The sequence below is a fragment of the Mytilus edulis genome, chromosome 14 (assembly GCF_963676685.1).
Source record: "Mytilus edulis chromosome 14, xbMytEdul2.2, whole genome shotgun sequence".
Lineage (NCBI taxonomy): Eukaryota > Metazoa > Mollusca > Bivalvia > Mytilida > Mytilidae > Mytilus > Mytilus edulis.
This window is the reverse complement of record NC_092357.1, coordinates 457,225-478,736: the sequence shown is the minus strand read 5'-3', so window position 1 is coordinate 478,736 and position 21,512 is coordinate 457,225. Positions and strand designations below refer to the sequence as shown.

At 32.6% G+C, this 21,512-nt stretch overlaps 1 protein-coding gene across 14 annotated transcripts in view; it reads left to right on the top strand.

The window, feature by feature from the left end:
* Positions 1–21,512, top strand: part of LOC139503095 (platelet binding protein GspB-like) — a 130,610-nt gene that overhangs the window by 72,426 nt on the left and 36,672 nt on the right. For 8 of the 14 annotated variants that reach the window (XM_071292776.1, XM_071292773.1, XM_071292777.1 and 5 more), the window contains exons 6-9: positions 16,031–16,101; positions 16,487–16,504; positions 18,081–18,218; positions 19,609–21,194. In XM_071292776.1, coding sequence (XP_071148877.1) covers positions 16,031–16,101; positions 16,487–16,504; positions 18,081–18,218; positions 19,609–21,194 — 1,813 coding nt within the window. The remainder of the gene's footprint in view (positions 1–16,030; positions 16,102–16,486; positions 16,505–18,080; positions 18,219–19,608; positions 21,195–21,512) is intronic. The other 6 variants (XM_071292779.1, XM_071292774.1, XM_071292787.1 and 3 more) reach the window with 3 other exon arrangements.

Sequence of the window (21,512 nt, the reverse complement as noted above, 5' to 3'; positions counted from 1 at the left end):
ATCTATGACAGATTGGGACGGAGAGTTTTAATCTCACACAGCTTGAAAATTATATATATTATGTTTCTATGTACAACGGAAAATTTGTTATGTGATAGTTGGTTTACAAATTTGTGGATTTAAACATTTTGGACAACAAAGTTCATATCTTAGCATGATGGTATACAGATCTACGTACACGTTTTATTTCTCTGGAACAAATGGGAACTTTAATGGTAAGACGTTTAGTAACTTATTGTAAAAGGCTATAGGGAAAGATGCCTTCTTATTTATTAAATTTGATATGTTTTGTTTATCCAAATTCTGTACTTATTTTAAAGGGCTATATTGAAAGGTGCCTTCAATGTTTTGAAATGTTGTATATATTTGTTTAGGGGCTAGCTGAAGGACGCCTCCGGGTGCGGGGATTTCTCGCTACATTGAAGACCTGTTGGTGACCTTCTGCTGTTGTTTTTTTCTATGGTCGGGTTGTTGTCTCTTTGACACATTCCCCATTTCCATTCTCAATTTTATGTCAATGTTGTCATGTTCATAAGTCACTTGTTTTTTATTGAGTTATTTTTGAAATGTCATGTCGAAAACTGCCAATAAAGATGTAGAGCCCCTATCTTGTGGTGTATTACCTCATTCAACCTCTCTCACGTAGAAAACTACCAATAAAGATGTAGAGCCCCTATCTTGTGGTGTATTACCTCATTCAACCTCTCTCACCTAGAAAACTACCAATAAAGATGTAGAGCCCCTATCTTGTGGTGTATTACCTCATTCAACCTCTCTCACCTAGAAAACTGCCAATAAAGATGTAGAGCCCCTATCTTGTGGTGTATTACCTCATTCAACCTCTCTCACCTAGAAAACTGCCAATAAAGGTGTAGAGCCCCTATCTTGTGGTGTATTACCTCATTCAACCTCTCTCACCTAGAAAACTGCCAATAAAGATGTAGAGCCCCTATCTTGTGGTGTATTACCTCATTCAACCTCTCTCACCTAGAAAACTGCCAATAAAGATGTAGAGCCCCTATCTTGTGGTGTATTACCTCATTCAACCTCTCTCACCTAGAAAACTGCCAATAAAGGTGTAGAGCCCCTATCTTGTGGTGTATTACCTCATTCAACCTCTCTCACCTAGAAAACTGCCAATAAAGGTGTAGAGCCCCTATCTTGTGGTGTATTACCTCATTCAACCTCTCTCACCTAGAAAACTGCCAATAAAGATGTAGAGCCCCTATCTTGTGGTGTATTACCTCATTCAACCTCTCTCACCTATAGATTTAGTAAGACAAAAAAGAAGTACATTTAGCAAATTTCATCTGGAACATGGTATGAAAAAACAAACTTTGACTTTATACCATGGGAATTGGTATGCAACAGTTCTCAAAGTGTTTAGATTTTGTACTGGATAATTGGTTTAGACAAGATTTTTTTAAGACTGCCAGAGTTGTATTCAAGGAGTGGGGGGGGGGATCTTTTTGTAGGAAAATTTTGGTTGGTAATATAGGGAATCACTGAAGCGTGAAGGGAGTTGTTCCCTCTTAGACAGTCATTTGGCCCCTACTTATGAAAATTTCTGGAGCTGCCACTGTCTGCCACAAATTGAGTCCTTCGATCATGAACCCTGGTAAACTTAACATAAGGACTCTTTATAGTCAATGGGTAAATTTATACATTTATATTCAGTTTTCTTTTTTATTAAGTGTATTAATGGTTACTGAGTGCACAGAGAAGTAGATAGAAGGACATTCTGTCAACTGAAGTTGTAAATCTTAACTCATTTACATAAGTCCCTGGGTACACTGGGAATTATATTATAACTTTTTTTGTTTAAATTGTTAGACCAAGGAGGTTATATAACCTTGTCATATTGATGCTTTTTATAGCTACTATACCATGTATACTGTATGAGTGTTTGCTCATTTTTAAAGGCATTTTGCTCATTGTTGTAAGCAATACAGTCATTATTTTAAAGTGACCCTTAGTTGCTTGAATTATACACCATTTGGTCACTCAGGTGAGTGCATGGTTGTCTCTTTTGTCTTCTTTTATTTATGATCAATGAAATTGTGTAATCATTAATAATGTATGAATCAAAATATCTGAATACATCCTTAAACCCTTACCATAACCAATGTTGAGAGCAATGTTCTACAGTGATAGATATTAACCATTGGGATAGGGTCCTTACACAGTACTGTTCTTGTGATTCTATGCTTTCAGTCTCATATTCTATTTATATTGTTTGAATGCTGAATGAATACTATTATGGCTTTGTTAACCATTATGAATTATTAAAGTTAAATACCTTAAACTGTTCATGACCTTTGATAACCTCCATAAGAGGTCAGTTAAAGTCTTGTAGTTTTTGTGCTTTCTATCATGTGATGAATGATTCGCCTTTTTCAATTGATCTTTATTTTTGTTCTTCAGTTGTATTGTTACACCACTGACCGTCTCCCAAGTTAGAGAAGGGTTGGGCGACGACTAGCATGTTTAACCCTTGCACATTTTGTATGGGTTTTTCTCAAGACTGTAAATAATTCATTGACTCTTGCTTGTTGTCATAAATCATATTTTTTATTAACTTGTTTTGTACATAAATCAGGCAGTTGGTTTTGTAATTTGAATTTGTTTTACATGTTGACAATTAAGGGCCTTTTATAGCTTTAACATTATGCAGCCCTCACAGGTCTTGCTCATTGTTTGGACCGTACTTTGACCTATAGTTGGTTAACCTCTATGTCATTAGTCTCGTTAGGAGATCTGTTTCGTTGGCAATCATACCACCTCTTCTATTTTATACGACCCCAAAAAAATTTTGGGATCATATAATGGTATGATGTCGTCAGAAGACACATTGGTTTCCGGATAATAACTTTAGTTTAAGTGAATAGATCTTAATGAATTTTTTTCAGAAGGTCCAATACCACAAAATGAAGGTTGGGATAAATTTTGGGGATGATGGTCCCAACCGTTTAGGAATTAGGGGCCCAAAAGGGGCCCAAAACAAGCATTTTTTTAGTTTCAGGATAATTACTTGTGTGCTAGTATTTCAATTGCTCGGAAATAATATCGCAATGTTTAAAACCACAAGTAGAAGGTTTAGATTCATTTACAGGGTTATGGGGCCAAAGTTTAGGAATTAAGGGCCAAAAAAGGGCCAAAATGAGCATTTTTCTAGTTTCCAGACAATAACTTGTGTGTAATTGTATGGATCTCTCTGAAATTGTACCACAACGTACCATATAACAAAGGGGAGGCTGGGATTAAGTTTTGGGTTAATTGCCCGAAATATGTAGGATTTAGGGCCTAAAAAGGGCCAAAAAGAAGCATGTTTCTAGTTTCCAAACAATCATGACAATAACTTGTGTTTAAGTGTATGGATCTCTGAAATTGTACTACAAGGTTCAATACGACAAAAGAAAGCATGGGATTGAGTTTAAGGGTTATTGCTCCAATGGGGGTTTCAAAAAGTGGGGGGGGGGTTGTTTACCATTTTTTTAAGGGATTTGTAAGATCTTTGACCACATTAATTTTGTGACAAAAACCCATATTATGTAAAAAATTTGATCACAATCCAAATTCAGACAGTATCAAGCTTAAATATCAAATGAATATTGTGACCAAATTTGCCCCAACTGTTCAGGGTTCGACCATTGGGGGTAGTATATAGCTGCGGAGCACCTGGTTTTATATAAGTTGAAAGCAAAAGTTGTCAATGTTGCTATTACACAATGCCATTACCATGATTACTGATTACCAGTAGTTCCCTCAAAACTCAAATGTTAACCAACCAGTCTTTTTTTTGCATACAACTTTAAAAGACTAAAAGACTCAAAAAATACTACGGCTTCCTCCAATAAAAACTGAATTTGCTGAAACTGATATTGAACAACATCTAAATGACTGTCAAGTCACATGAACATGTGTCTAGTGTTAAGAGTTTAAATTGTATCCCTCAGATGTAGATACATATAAAATTAATTATATCCTAGATATGTCATTTTTGATGTCTATAGTCTAGTCTGAGACAATTTTTATGAATGAAATTTGTGCCTTGTAAGCAGAAAATAGAGATGAAAAAAAAAACCTGAATTCAGAATAAGATCCAATAGTTGAAACATGATATTTGTTTCAAATATGTAAAGTGAACCACACAACACTGTTTGGATGGATCAGTTAGAAATATTTTTTTTGTCTTAATTATACAGGACAACCTCTGAATGACTGTCAAATCATGAACAATTGTGTCAAAGGCTAAACTTCTTCAGATGTAGAACCACATATGTATATCCTAGATATGTCATTTATGATGTCTAAAGTCAAATCTGGGACAATTATTATGTTTGAAATTTGTGCCTTGTCAGCAGAAAATTAAGATGCAAAAAAACAAAACTGCACAGGTTGAAATAATGTATACGTACTGTAATTTTAAACTTGATATTTACTGATGCAGCAAAGTCTTGTAATTGAGAATGAATATATCTGAATAAGATGGTTAAAATCAGATATTTGTTTCAAATATGTATAACAAACCACACAGCACTATATAAAGTTATAAGTTACTCATTGAGTCGTCTCTGTTACTTCAATGTCCAAATGTTTTAATTGCATGTTGAATTTTTAAGGTCAGTGATCGCAGATTTAATTTACCATGAACTAATAACCGTTTAACTTTCTGAAGTTTTAGAAACTATAGAAAAGTTTAAATTATGAATAATGGCTAGATTATTTCGCTGGCTGGACTTACGATGAGGAGTCCGACACGGTACCTGGTATTGCATGGTCCACATTTACAAATGTTTTTGGTTTATCGTAAGATGGATGTAAATGAAACCTGTCCTGGGTGGTACATTCTTAACTAGAAACAATATACAATAAGAATTATTTTTTTTTCTGGTTAAAGCTAAATCATGGATTTTTATATATATTTGGTCACAGACATTATCCAGTGATCAGTGCCTAGTTATACTAGTAAGATTGTGCTGATCCATTACTGTTTTATCATTGAGATTATCCAGTGATAAAGTGATTAGAAATAAATGTTGATATTTATTTAAATAACCATTTAATTTGAATGGTAATGGACTCAGTTTAAAAATTTGACACTTTCACAAAAGGGGGGATAACTCTAAGAAGAATTTGTTGATAAATGATCAAGATAAATATGTTGAGCAGGATTAAGAGATTGTATATAATGTATTAAAATTGAAATATTTTATTTATTTTGAGATGGGGGCTGGGTTGAGCATTTGGTATTTTATATGCAGATCTTGAATTGTTAAATTTTTATTCACATTTGGAATTAGATTAAATGTTTACATGTTTTTGATCATTAAACTTTTTGAATTTGAGAATTTGAGAAAGATTGAACATGAATTGAAAATTCTAGTGTAAAAGTAGAATATATATTGTTATTGTTTAGTTGTATTCACATTTGGAATATTATGTTTGGATGTTTTTGAATATTAAACATTTTTGAATTGAACATGTTTAAGAAAGATTAAAAGTGAAAGTTTTCGTCATAAACTTTGGACTTAAATTCCTACTTGTTCATCTTAAAAATATTGGATTAGAAATGTTAATTTCTGAGACATTTGAGTTTTAAAGTGCCACAAGAAAATATGAATTAATGAATTACATCATGTATAAGAATTTCAGAAGTTTGAATGTATTAATGACATGATATAAAACTTTCTATTATATTAATACTGCAATATGGAAATGTAAAAGATATTGAGAGATGCAGATAATTTTCTTCCTTGATTTGAATAACATTTTTTGTAAAGGCACTTATGAAAATCAGAATGAAAAATCATTGATTTGATTTCTGAGTTGCACCAATTATGCGAAAAGTTTTGGTTTTCTGCATACTCCACAGGATATCCTGAATTTGATAATGTTTAAAATTATGGGAAATGTTCTATTTATCTAGTACCAGGGATAACATTCATTAGTAGTAGTTCCTGCAATAAATGTTTTATTGTATGACAAACTTCTTTGGTGGAGAACACTGTACAGTACTATCTGATTAAAGAATCATTTCCAAAATTCCAACTGCAGGATATAATTGCACTAAAATGCCAGACAATAATTGCCTGCTTACTTTTGTAAGCGCCTTTTTCTAAAGAATCAAACTGATTAACTAAAGTAAAACATATAAGTTTTTGAATTTCTTTGAAATGCAGTTTTAAGGTCTACAAAAGATCTCGAGTGAATTCCTTTTTCGGATTTACGATACAAATGGTTACAGTATTCACAGTGTTCTTTACTTTCATACTGAGGTGAAAATGACTTATGATTTTATAATATTTGATATACAAAGATTAAATGTTACTCTACACTGGCTCTGTTTAAAGGGTCATGACCGATTGTATTACATAAGTAAAGAAAGAAAAACTTTTATATATAATACCAGGTTTTAACAATGAATGTTTTACATAAGGGTTTCATTAGGATCGGCAGTAATCTTAGAGGATTAAATGTGTCGGAATACATACACACGTCCAGGGCTACATTTAAATCGTGAAGTCTGTAGGATACACTGTTGTGTTTTTATCCTTATTTAGAAAGTGCCGAGTTGAGGAATTTATTATTGTTGATGTGAAAAGTATTCATAAATTTTTGGAGAATTTTGATTGATATTTTTTGGACTTAGTAGCATTTGGAATATATTCCTCTGATCAGCAAGTATATCTTACTGAAATTAAGATGAACACAGTTTCACCTGCTCATAAATGATTAATTTTTGTTTGAATTTTTAATTATTTTACATGTGAATTTGTTTACATTGAAAAGATGATGTTTTTTGCTAAAAATCAATTGTCAGTTTTAAATTTGTTTTCACTCTCTGAGTGAGACCCATATTGATATCTCTTTTTGTATCATAACATCTTTATTTTCATGTAAATATCAATTATGAATAATTTGAATATTATGTGTGAGTTATTAACCCTTTGGTTAAGATGATATTGTTACTAAGATTCAATCAAGATGTTTGATGGGTCATGTAAACAGATCTTTAACAAATAGATGTAAATACACATAAAACATAATGGCCAGGTGATGTCAACACGATATAAAATTTGATGGGATAATAATGTATGTGCACCTATTATGTCGCTAGTAGATTTGTCAAAAACTAGAAAACAACGGGATAACAGGGTAATAATATTTGTGCACCGATCATGTCGCCTAGATTTGTCAAAAAGGAAAAGCCAAGGAAAACAGGGTAATACTATGTGCACCGATCATGTCGCCTAGATTTGTCAAAAAGGAGTTCTAAGCCAAGGAGAACAGGGTAATACTATGTGCACCAATCATGTCGCCTAGATTGGTCAAAAAGGAGAAGCCAAGGAAAACAGGGTAATACTATGTGCACCGATCATGTCGCCTAGATTTCTCAAAAAGGTGAAGCGAAGGAAACAGGGTGATACTATGTGCACCGATCAAGTCGCCTAGATTTGTCAAAAAGGAAAAGCCAAGGAAAACAGGGTAATACTATATGTGCACCAATCATGTCGCCTAGATTTGTCAAAAAGGAGAAGCGAAGGAAACAGGGTGATACTATGTGCACCGATCATGTCGCCTAGATTTGTCAAAAAGGAGAAGCCAAGGAAAAAAGGGTAATACTATATGTGCACCGATCATGTCGCCTAGATTTGTCAAAAAGGAGAAACCAAGAAAAACAGGGTAATACTATGTGCACCGATCATGTCGCCTAGATTTGTCAAAAAGGAAAAGCCAAGGAAAACAGGGTAATACTATATGTGCACCAATCATGTCGCCTAGATTTGTCAAAAAGGAGAAACCAAGAAAAACAGGGTAATACTATGTGCACCGATCATGTCGCCTAGATTTGTCAAAAAGGAAAAGCCAAGGAAAACAGGGTAATACTATATGTGCACCAATCATGTCGCCTAGATTTGTCAAAAAGGAGAAGCCAAGGAAAACAGGGTAATACTATATGTGCACCGATCATGTCGCCTAGATTTGTCAAAAAGGAGTTCTAAGCCAAGGAAAACAGGGTAATACTATATGTGCACCGATCATGTCGCCTAGATTTGTCAAAAAGGAGAAGCGAAGGAAAACAGGGTAATACTATATGCGCACCGATCATGTCGCCTAGATTTGTCAAAAGGAAAAAGCCAAGGAACACAGGTTAATAATCTATGAGCACCAAACTTGATGCCTAGATTTGTCATAAGAAAAGAGCCATGCTGACAGAATGAAAAAAAAGGAAAGTGCAACGGAAAAGGAAAAATTGTGTAATAAAGTTTCTGATCATCGTTGCCTTTATTTATTGCCACAAAGGAAAAAGCCACGGAACACAAACTTTTATAGATATTGTGAACAACAGTGTTAATTGCTACTGGACATTAAGCAAGCAACATTCAATCAATCATGAGGTACTATAAACAAACTTAGAACACTGAATTATTACAGAACACCTGTGGATGTTATTGTGAGCTGATGAATGAGGACTAAATAGAATTAAAATGAAAAGACAAAAGAAACATATATATATTTAGAAATCGTGAGAATAGAAATGATGTCATAACGCTGATAGCAAACATGAAACATTTCAAAAAGCAACAAGTAAAAGTGGACAGTTTTTGAATATGGATGTAAGGAAGCATTGATGGCAAACATGAACGATTTCAAAAAGCAACAATTACGATAAAAAGTGGACAGTTACTGATTATATATGAAAGTCAGGAAACAGGACAGACAGGTTTATTTCCACTGGATGAACAATTTATCAACAATTCTGATCATTGTATGTTCACAAGTTTAAATTAACATTGGATTATACCATGTTTTTGTAAAGGATCAATTTATTTTTGGAAAAATATTTTTATGAAAAGTGTCTCAATGCCTGCGGCAGTTTGTCTCGAAATTTCATTTTTTTTAAAAATAACATGAGAATTATTTCACTTGAAATTGATTTGTTTCGAATGATAATTTAATGTTATTATTGTTTTAGACATCATAAAGCAGAATTTAATGTTAATTTTGATTTGATGTTTTTGAGAAGAATATTGTGTTTGGTTTTGGTTCAGACCTTGTTATATTGACAGGCAGACAACCATTTATTAATATTTATTATGTCATTTCAATTTTAATTGTCTAAATTGATATTTTTATATTAATGGGTTTTATTATTACATAACAACAAAGATGGCTTTCAACCTTAGATATATAAATATTAAGAAAAGACGTGGGGACAACCATTACTGTATATAGGCCAGAGCTAAACTTAAGTAGCAGATTTTGACAGAGAGAAAAAAACATAAGTGAATACTAATGAAAATAAAACAATTGTGGACATTTCTATTGTATATATAGATTTCATTGAGGTCTGCTTCGTGATTTGGGGTTTTGAGTAGGTGATATTCTTGCATGATTTGGACTTTTTGAGTAGCTCACTGTGGTAAAGATTTGGACTTTTTGACTAACTTGCTGTGGTTAAGATTTGGACTTTTTGAGTAACTCGCTGTGGTTAAGATTTGGACTTTTTGAGTAGCTCACTGTGGTAAAGATTTGGACTTTTTGACTAACTTGCTGTGGTTAAGATTTGGACTTTTTGAGTAACTCGCTGTGGTTAAGATTTGGACTTTTTGAGTAGCTCACTGTGGTTAGGATTTGGACTTTTTGAGTAGCTCACTGTGGTTAAGATTTGGACTTTTTGAGTAGCTCACTGTGGTAAAGATTTGGACTTTTTGAGTAACTCGCTGTGGTTTAGATTTGGACTTTTTGAGTAACTCGCTGTGGTTAAGATTTGGACTTTTTGAGTAACTCGCTGTGGTTAAGATTTGGACTTTTTGAGTAACTCGCTGTGGTTAAGATTTGGACTTTTTGAGTAACTCGCTGTGGTTAAGATTTGGACTTTTTGAGTAACTCGCTGTGGTTAAGATTTGGATTTTTTAATTAGCCAATAATTCATGCAAGTTTGGACTTTTTAAGTAATTAAGTCACTTTGGTATTCATTCAAGATTTGGATTTTTTTACAAAATGAGGGATTATGGCTAGCTTCTGTTTGAAATGTATATCCTTATAACACTCAGTCAGTCTGCCAGTCTACATTGCATTTCTGTAAAGACAGTATTTGTTGTATTACATTGGTGGGTTAATGTTTATATTTTTAATTAATTCTATATGTTCCTTGTTAATTGTATTGATCATTATGTTGTATAGAACTGTTCAACATCTTAGTTTTACTACAAGTAACAGGCGTTGTTAACATTTGTAAACATTCTTGCTTTGGAGCATTATTGATACAGAAAGTGTGAAGTATAAGTCTTTCACACCAAGATACTCTGCTATGTAAATATCTAAGGATATAATGTTTGATGATTTTGTATAAATTTGATATTTCTGTGAAAGATTAAGCCAGATTTATTGAGGATGTACCTTTGCAAGCTGACTTCTGATTGACGCCATAAAAAGTAGTAAGGTGGAGGAGAAATACCAGCTTAGGTCCATTGATGATCATAATTTTGATATTTCTGTGAAAGATTAAGCCAGATTTATTGAGGATTGTTAGCTGACTTCTATTGGCGTCATTATATCAAGGTTGAGGAGAAATACCAGCTCAGGTCCAGTGATGATCATAATTATACCTGATGATTGGAGGAAAATATTGAAGTGATACCTGGAATTTATATTATATTGATATATAGATGATTATAGAAACCTATTGTGTTCTGTAATAATTCTTTATGGAGGAGATTTTGATGAGGAAACCAGACAAGACCAGGAACCCTGACGAATCATACATGTAAGAATCATTATAGGAGATCTAAGAAATGCAAAAAAATATACATTTTAAGTATTAGAATTCCACACTCTTGGCTACATTTAACCTGAAGGATATATATGTGTACAGTAATATAGTTTGAAGATATGGTTGGATTAAGTCTAGTATTTAATATAAGAAAGAGAATGGAAATTCTAGTAATGAAACCGTAGGATTGTATACAAAGGAAGGAATGAAATATAGCCAGATCTGAACAGACATATTTTACCTCAACAATAGCATATATCAGTGTCAATTCTTGGAAGAAAAAATTACTACTGAAAAAAGTGTATTGGAGAATTATAATACTTGTAAGATATTGTAATTTGAGAGTAAAAGTGATTGGTGTCAGATTTATACGGAGTTGTCTCCACTTTATAAAGGTATCCTGAGAATAACATATTCAGATAAGGAAAGTCTCCTGAGAATAACATATACAGCTAAGGAAAGTCTCCTGAGAATAACATATACAGCTAAGGAAAGTCTCCTGAAAATTTACCAGTGGACAGCTAAGGAATATATCATGAGAATGTACATATATAGGTCATTATTTACCTAAACAGACAGCTAAGACTAGAAACATTTGAGATCTTTTTCTGTACAGACTGTGAAGGATGGAACTGTCTCTTTCATACGAGTATTTGATTCAGTTTCAAGAACTTGTATTTAACACATAGTTGAAGAACGAAAGTCATATACTATATCTAAGTATGAGGTTGTTTTCTTGTATGGAGTAGGCTTCCTGCAGAGCTTTAAGGGAGAGATATCAATATGAGGTCTAAGGGCCACCTTCTGCAAATTCTTTCTGCTTTTTATCCAAAATAATTTAAATGTTAACCATTGAGTTTTTGTAGTTTTGAAAAGTGATTATAATCTATTATAACTGATAGAATCTGCTAGTCATGTATTTGATCAGCTATTGTTGAAACACAAAATTCTTTACACCTTAATTCAATGGAAATAGTTAGTAATTTCTTTTTCTCGATAATTGATTTGGATTTAAATAAAATTAAGATTTGTCCTTTGAACTTTTTAACCTACATAATTTATTAATTGTGAACAACTTACTCTGAATGTTATTTCTATAAAATATTTTAATTTTTTTGGACCATGAACTTATAGAAAGAACTTAGATTAAAGTTTCAACATTGCCTAAAGTTTTTTGCTTTGCATATTATATATTTGCTAATTGTGTTGAAATAATTGTGGTTTTTTAGGACAATCGTTTTAAAAGGTTTTGTTATAAGAGCGTCATGATGTCATCATAACCTAAAGGATTTTCCTGGGTAACTAACTGCATGGGGATTGAAAATGGATCATCTATTAAATAACATTTGTTGCTGGAAAACATAAAATATGTGAAAAATAACTCAAAAAATGTATCTGGTCGAAATAGGCCAGGAAATGAAAGATGAAGTGATAAATGAAATTATTTGTTTTGCAAGTTGTTTATGTTACAAAATTAAGTGATATTTGCAAATTTACAATGACTTTGAAATAAGAAAAAAATGCCAAATAGAACTTGAATGACTATTGAGTTGATCTGTGATTTGTATTGTTTTATGTGCTATAAAAACTTGATGGTGTCTCAATGAGAAATAGGATGAATGTGTTTCTAATCTTTTACGATTGGTTCAGATGGATTATTGGAGTAGTATTCGGACCAGTTTTTAAAAGTGAGTATTACAAAGTTCATAATATCCAAAGAGCTCTCTTAATCAAAAAAAGTTTTAAGAATAATTCGGAAATTATAGAGAATTTAACATAAGTATAAGTATTAGTTCCAGATTAACATGAATTACCTCCCTTTGACCAATACTTTCTGTTTTAAATCTTCTCAAAGTGATATTGACTCGCTTTGTATAAAAAATTGACAGGTTGGAATTATTCGCAATGATTGAGTAACTGTATATTCAGAAATTGTTGTGTGCATTTAATTTTCTGATTTTTGAAGAATTGACCATAATTCCAGATTAGTTAATGGTACTTCAGGAAAATATGCATTAAGATATCTGAATGTGAGTTATTATTATTGTAACACTCACCCAGTCACAAATTACTTGTATTTGTAAACACCTTACAATAGTTTGAATTTACAGAAAATTAATTTATGTAGAAGATTTTTAAATTGATTACCTCCCTTTGATAAAAAACATTTTGTTTGTTGACATATCAACAAGTGTGGAATTGATTGTCTCTTTCTGTACTAACTTGACATATTTGAATTGTTCTGATATGAAGGAGTTGTCTAACATAAGTAGCAGATTGATGGAATTATCTCCCTTTCATCAATACATTTTATATTAGAATTTGACAAGTTTGAATTGTTTTGAAATGAAGGAAGAATCAGATTTTATGGATTACCTCCCTTTGATCAATACATTGATTTTACAATCAGTTATTTACATATCAACTGAAGAATGGCTGATTGTTATTTTTAGAAGAAATTGACAGATTAAATAAATGGAAAAATAAAAATGAGCTGAATCAGATGTTTTATAGATGATTTTCCCATTCACTCACAGATTTTATGGATTACCTCCCTTTGATCAATACATTTTGTTTTTATAATCAATTTATTTACATATCAACTAAAGAATGGCTGGTTATGGTTTTTTAGTAGAAATTGACAGGTTAGATAAATGGAAAAATAAAAATGAGCTCATATTTAATTGAAGATTTTCGTTCACTCACAGACTTGACAAGCTAATGGTGTATGTCATTCAGAAGTGTTATCAATAGATCAATAGAAATGTGTAATGACAAATATCAATTTAATATTGGTTTTACTGCAGTAGTCAACACACCAATTAGTTAGGTTATATGTTTACTCAAATGGATTTGTAAAAAACAGCCTGTTTAAGAACGTAATAATTGTTTGTGATAATATTCCAGGGATTAAGTGGTTATTATTAGAAAAAAGCCTCTAAATCACGATTACTATACCTGGCACGGCATACAAAGGAAAATTAAAACACAAATATTGAATGTTTTCGTTGAATGATTATGTAATTCTTGCAAGGTATTGATTGGGGAGACAGGATCTGAACGTTACGTAAGTTAAGTTTGTACACTTGACGTAACATTTAAGTGAACAACACAATCTTATTTGACAATTACTAAACCTATGAAGTATATATCAACTTTACGGCTGACAACATTCTACATTTAACATGCTTGAATGAAAGTGACGGTGAAAGTTTTCAGTGACTTCCTGAATTTGAAGTGACAGAAGGAGAAAGTATTTGAAATCTTGGATGATAATATCAAGTAAGATTTTAATTGTAGGAAAATATTGTCAATTTATCTAGACAAAGAAACAAAATTGTCAACAATTGTCATTTGAAATTTATCATTATCTTAATTTTGTATAACAAATTTTATTAATAATGGAAGGTGCAGGTGCAGGTCGCTGCAGTGAAAACTTATTGGTGGGCTTCGGCTGTTTTCTGCTATTGGTTGGAATGTTGTCTTTACGTGACACATTTCCCATTTTATTTAGTTGCTTTCTTCTATGGTCTATGGTCAATGCTGTATTAATTGTCTCATTGGCAATTATTTATTACTCCGCATTATCTTATTTATATATTGCTTACATCCATGTATTTGGGACTCTAGCAAATAGTTTAGGTTCAACTATAAAATGGGAATATTTGAAAGACGCTTAAAATTTTATAAACCTCAGTTGATCTTATGTGAAAGAGGTTTCCTCTAGCAGGGGTTTCACTAAGGTGAGTCAACTAATCCTGGACTCATGAAAATCTGTCTGTACTCACCATTTTGAAAAGCTGTTTGATGAAGAACAGCAATAAAAGCGCTGTTGCTTTGCTTTTTGTGTGTTTCTCCTGTCAAGTTCTGATTTTGTGTCATGGATGAATACTACATATAATAGATACATGTAATAGTGGTGGCCTCTGGTAAGACGACAGTAAGTTAACTTCCCTTTGATGGTATTGTAAGTTATAGTATCTAGTAACTCTTAGGGTAATACATACAGAGACAGGCCTATCAGAGTAGAAAAATGCATGATAGCATAGTCAGGTTAATTCTTGAAAAATGTTCCCCGTGTACAAAATAATAGATGTCTCATAATTTTTAAAATTTTGACAAATTATTAAGTATAAACTGTTTGTATTAAAGAAGTGTAGTCTTTTTGCACTTCTTTCAAAGTCTTTCATATATCTTGAACTTGAACTGAATGACATTAATACCAAAACAAATATTGTATGTTCTTTGAATTTCGATGATATCAGAACATTGAAAAGAAATTTTGAAATGATCAGCTGTTTCCTGGTTTAGAATGTTTGTTTACATGATCTGCTCTGCAGATGTTGGTTGCTGTGTTGTTTACATATGGGTACCAGGCAATGGTTAACAAGGAACCAGTATAGACATTTGTATTGGATGCAGAAACAATTTATAGACAATTAGCAGACTCATTTTGTTTTAAGTTTGTTTAATTCTGTTCTGATGAGATGTCAGTAGTTTTAATAAGCTTGGTTAAGTATCTGTTAAAACAGTAATGGTTTACTACATTGAAGTCTGCATATAGTGCCTCATGTAACCTTGGGTTTTGATATTTTGAGAAAGCTTGGGTTTGTACTAAATGTAACCATGGGTGTGTTCCTTGTAACCTTGAGTTAGGTTGTTGAAGAGATAGAAAGGGAGGGATGTAACTGATTGAAATATTATAAAAGTACTGCCTCAAAATATTCTATAACCTGGTGATTAAGGTTTTGAGATTTACCCCCCCATCTTGCACAACTATACCTCTTTCTTTCTTTTCCCAGATGAAACAAACTTAAATTACATCAGAACCATTGTTGTTGCAAATTTATATGTTTACCGACTTTGTGACCATCAAGCCATAATTGATGGCCAAAAATGTCCAAACTGAATGCTTAGCAGTCTGAACGGTTAGCCACTAGTCCGATGCCCCAGACTAGTAAAATTTCATTTGGACTAGTAAGTTTTTGCAAAACTTTGTTTGGACCAATAAGAAAAATGTCGGAACATTGGTCTGTGGACTAGTAGTTGAAAAAGTTTTTGGTGCAGACTGGCTTAGTAACAGTTAACTCCTAATCGATGTTGTAGTACTCAGTTACTTATTGAATGTACTGACATTTTCTTGTGATTGTAAGTCATGACTTATTAGTACATTTAGTGACTTTAGTGTGTTAATTCTGAATCAGATTAGTGACTTCTGTATTTATGTTTTTATCTAATTTTGTTTTTCAGGTTTATCAGGGGGAGACAAACCATCATCATTATCATCAGAATCATCTGATCTTGTTTCATCAAAATCTCAAGTAAGTTTTAAAGATGTACAAAATGTGAGAAAAAACATTTAAAAAAAAGAACAGAAAAAAGGGTAGCTCAATTAAATGACAATCAACATTAATAATTTTGTAAACATTATCAAAATTAGGAGATATTATAGAGCTCAGCATCTGATGTCACTAAGTTACAACTTTTAAGAGCATGTTATTGTTCTTGTCAAAACATAATGGCAGTTCAATGTTCAGAGCTTTAATCATTTTATTCTAATTAAACTTCATGATGCCTTTCTGTGATGAAGCGTTTACTATTTGCATTGAATATAAACAAGTTTTTTTATTATGAATTATTGCTTAAAATGCATGTGAACAAAAACTGCTGTAATTCTTTAAATTAATGCTTCTGACATTCTTACAGGATGAAGTAGACTTTGAGGTATAAAAAGCATGGAGTTGAAAAAACTGTTAAAATATCTAATCTTGAACCGATCAGAAGCATGGTGTTCAAAAGTTTGAATTTAACCAATGAAAAGCATGAAATTAAAGTTTTTGAATTTTGCACCAACAAACCCTTTTAACCACATGTTTATTATATATTTGCATGCAATTGGTACATTTTTAAAGAAATATAAATCAATAGGGATCACTAAAACCCGATGATTTCTAGAAAAAAACCATTCAGGTATTGGCCAAAAAAGAAAAGAAGGAAAAGACAAAACAACATTCCACAAAATACCACACATAAAACCAAGGATTTGTATATGACTATACAAGTTCTTGATAAAACTAAAGATTGAGCAGTGTAGCCCCATAAATATCATGTGCTCAGTAAGAGTTACTGAAAAATAATCAAAAAGAATATGCGAAGACTCCTTTGCTGTGGTAATTGCACAAAACCACTATGATAAATTGCAAGTAACAATCAAAGATGGCCAGTATGATTCCTTAATGTTAAAAGGGGAGATAATTTGTTAATTTCGATTCCACAGAATGACAGTAGACAGTCAATGCTACTTAACTTGAATTGAAGCCAAGATTCTCCACTGTTATTGTCATAAATTAATTCTCACCCTTCAAAAATCCTATTTATTGTTAGGTTGAGACACCATTGATGAGTACAATAAATAATTTGTGTTTATTGAGAACATACTCCCACACATGACATTGAAAATTAAATTGTATGTTTTATGACTATTTGTATATAATATATGTAAATTTACAATTTGACAACACACCCAGGTTGATTTAAACAGGTATAGAAACGTATACAATTGGGTGGATATCAATCATATTATACTTAGTATCAAAGGTTTAAATAGCTGTCAGCAAATATCAAGATTCTTTTGGGTGATATTCTTTTTATATTCAATGTTATTTTTGTCATTCTTGATGAAACAAATACGTTAGTATGAACTCAAACAACACAATATAGTCTCAGATCTGAAAAGAAAAAAATCATGAATGAAAAATATGTCTTCAAAACTATAAAATGTATCTGAAATTTGTGCTGATTTTTTTGTTGCAATTTTTGAATCAAGTGTATATCATTTCAGTTTAAAATGTTGTGATTTCTGGTAATACTGCATTCAAACAATGCTGTCAAATTTATAACTGCAAAATCAGATCCCGTCACAATCTTTCCTAATAATCTTAACATAAAGAAAATATGAATTTACAACATTGTGGATACATTAGTTGTTGTGAGTACCAATTTTCTGTAGATCGATGAATACTTGTTTTTTACTTTAATACCTTTTTGGTGGTTTTGTCAAATTCTTCATACATGTATATAGGAAATATTTAAGTTTTTAGTTCATCTTTAAAGATGAAATCACCAAAAATTAGTATCCAATGAATAATATTTGAAATCAATAAAAATTTGTACCCTTCAAACAATAATTAATGAAAACACAGTATAACGAGAACCTTTTTTGTACAATTTTGCTCATTTTGTCGAAGTTGTTTTTGATGACCTTTAAAATGTTTGATGACCTTATATGCCTTTTCCTCAGGTAACAAATTCTACAAGTCACCTGCATCCTCATCCCTCCTCACAGCATGGTACTAATCATACTGATAATACCCAGCATGCATCAGGAAAATCTATTTTAGATCATTTACTGCCATCTAAATTCTCATTTCCATCTAAGGTAAGTTTGTTCCAGTTATCTGTAAATAAAATAAGAGAATGGAAATGGGGAATGTTTCAAAGAGAAGAAAACAGCAGAAGGCTGTCAATGAGTCTTCAATACAGCGAGAACATCCAACACCCAGAGGTGTGCTTTAGCTGGCCTTTAAACAAAATTGTGTACAAGTTTGTTTGATATATATACATATGCAATATAAAATTGAGAATGGAAATGGGGAATGTGTCTAAGAGACAACAACCTGACCAAAGAGCAGACAACAGCCGAACTCCATGCCACCAATGAGTCTTCAACGCAGTGAAGGCTCTGTTTTGGACCTTGTGAGTAACTAGCACATTCAAAATCAGGCTCAGAGTATCAACCTAGTTCAAAGCAGAATTAATATTCTTATTTCATTAACATGTTCTCATCCTAAACATACATCTAATTCTAATGCAATTTGTATGTAACAATTTTTTTCATTGGCGTCAAATCCACAGTTGACCAGGCGTAACTAAGGAGGGACAACCATTTTGAAATGGTTTAATCAACAAATGTTCGATTACTACTATATAATCCAAAATTAAAACAACACCTACCTCGAATTCGCCGTTTTAAAGTTATTTTATCCGAATTTGAAGCGTACAGGTTAAGTAATAACCTCCAGTTTGTAAGTTTTCACTTGTCTGACGTCACGTTTACCCATGACCTCTTTGCCCCAAAATCATTCATGAAGTTTCAAGGATTTTTTTTATTTGTCTAATTTAGACATATTTCCAAGTTTATCGTATTATTTCTTTTTGAAATGCATTAGAATCGAAATAACAGTACTGTAGTTGAAGAGTTGCCACCGTCAATTTTGATTTGACGGTGGCAACTCTTCAACTACAGTACTGTTATTCCTTAATTTGCCATTGGAAAATAAATCATCAAAATGTGAGATTTCTGATATATTAGAATTATTTCCCTTTGTCTATACACTTTTGCTTTGACCTGAAAATAAAGATGACAGTCTTCCTATTTATTACTGTTCATAATTTTAATAAGAAAAGAAATGTCTGCAATCACAACTAATATAATTCAAACTTGTAAACATGTAATATTAACAAACTCATGATGAATCAATGAACAATTACACTGGTGAATGGACACTGGTCAATGGACACTGGTCAATACTAATTGTTGACCAGAGATAAGATATAAATAAAATGGAATAGATCCATATTGATTATCTTTCTTTGTTGATTTTGTTTTAATCATCAAAAAATGCTTTCAATTGAAATAATTCAATATTCCTCAATATATATTTTTGTCAGACAAAAAATATAACTTGAATCACTATTATGCAATCTTTTAAACTATTGATGTTTTTGGGGTTTTAATATGCAATTAAAACTTTTCTGAATATTTTCAGGTTTCCTCAGCAATTTCGAAATTCTCACATGAAAATGAGGCGGAAAGAAAATCTGAGGACTCAGCCAAAGCACCTCCAAAAATTACTCGTAAAAACAATTTCTCATCTCTCTTACAACGATTCTCTAGTCCAGAACCTGATGATCTGTCGTCACGGAAACCGTCTGGCCTGCGACGTCAAGATGCACTAGGTAGCGGAAGTAGTGACGAATCACGTAGGAGTACACCGGAGAGGACACAGAGTTTACGTGTAAAACGTACGCCACCTCCAGATGATATAGAAACTATCAAAGGAGTTCAGCGATCAGGAAGCTTTAAATCTAATTTTATGCGAAGACAAAATAGTCCAGAAACAGTTGAACGTAGAATTTTACCCAACATTCCTGATAAAATCGACACTGAGCATGTGCAATCAGAGGTTATAACTGAGCATGTGCAATCGGAGGATATAACTGAAGAAGACGAAATGAAATCAAGCAGAACTTATCTCTGTCAAGCTAGCGATAAACCAACGGAAGAATTGGCAGAAATATTAAAACAACGAAAAAAACATGTGAAAACTCAACAGAAAGACGGAGAGAAAGATGAAAGGGAGAGAATTACAAGTAAGAAAATAGAAAAAGCTGAAAACCTGGCTCCGGCAGCAGATGTTGAAGAAGTTATAGAAAATACGGAAGTTTTGTCCATTTTAAAAGTGAGGAGACAAGAAACTGATTCTCGCACTGTAAATGGTGTTGAAAAGGCTGTGCCAACTGTATCAGAAGAGCATTTAATTGTTCAGCCATCAAAAACTAGTGCTGAAGTCTTATCTGTATCTCAGGAATCTGAAGTTAAGATTGTCCCACGTCTCCCAAGGAAATCGTCTCGGGATCTTACAAAATCCCAAGTGGCCTCATCCAACATGGCGCCCTCAAATGAAACTCAAGCTCATAAAAATGGCATTAGTGATGTGAAATCTGAATTGTCAGACATTGATACAAGTCTAGCTGTTCTAGCCGAGGTGTCACAGGATATAGGTGGCAGCACTAAACCTTCAATCAGGCGTCTATCTTCCGATGAATTAGGAAACATGAAGAGTGCTTTATCTAAAGTTAACATAGAATCTCCTCAACAAGTCACTTCATTCATTAAGGATGTACGGAGAACTTCACACGGAAAAATTGATTCTGATTCGGTAAAAAATTCTGAAAAAGAAGTTAGTGTGGAAAAGAAGCTTGAGCAAAAATTAGAAACAAAAAGTAGTGTTACACATCAAAAAGTGGAAGAACTTAGTAAGTCTCCTGAAAGGAAAGGTCATATATCTCCAAGTTTGTTGGAAAAAGTGAGAGCTACTGAAGCTAAGTTAGCAAGTTTAGGTACAACAAGTTTAAAACGTTCAGAATCATATGGTTCTAAAGTTGATAGATTTAAACCAAGAGGAATACTTAAACGTGCTGAATCTATGAAGAAAGCTGGCGTGGTTGTCGATCCTGAACTAGCTACCATATTACAGAGGAGACGATCACGTCATGAGGATGATTCACCAGAAATAGAAAAGGGATCTAAAATGACTCTCTCAGCTAAAGATGATATCCAAGAAAGTTTAAGGTAGGTGTAGTCAGTTATTTCAGAATGTTTTTCTGCTGTGTTCTGTTAGCAAGATTGTAATTCTGAGTCTAACATATGCAGCAGACCACAACGACCCAAGAAAACAATTGGCATCTACCAGCTGTGGGTGGGGAATATTAGGAATCTGACCTTTTTTAACTCTGCATGTCAAATAATATACTATAGATAAGTACACATCTCTGTTGTTATGAATCAAAGCTTTTCTTTTGAATGTAAACAAATGGTTGGAACTCCCCATCCTCTAAATGTCCAGGGTTCGGACCCCCACCCTTATTGTCCTGGAGCAGAGCCCTTCTT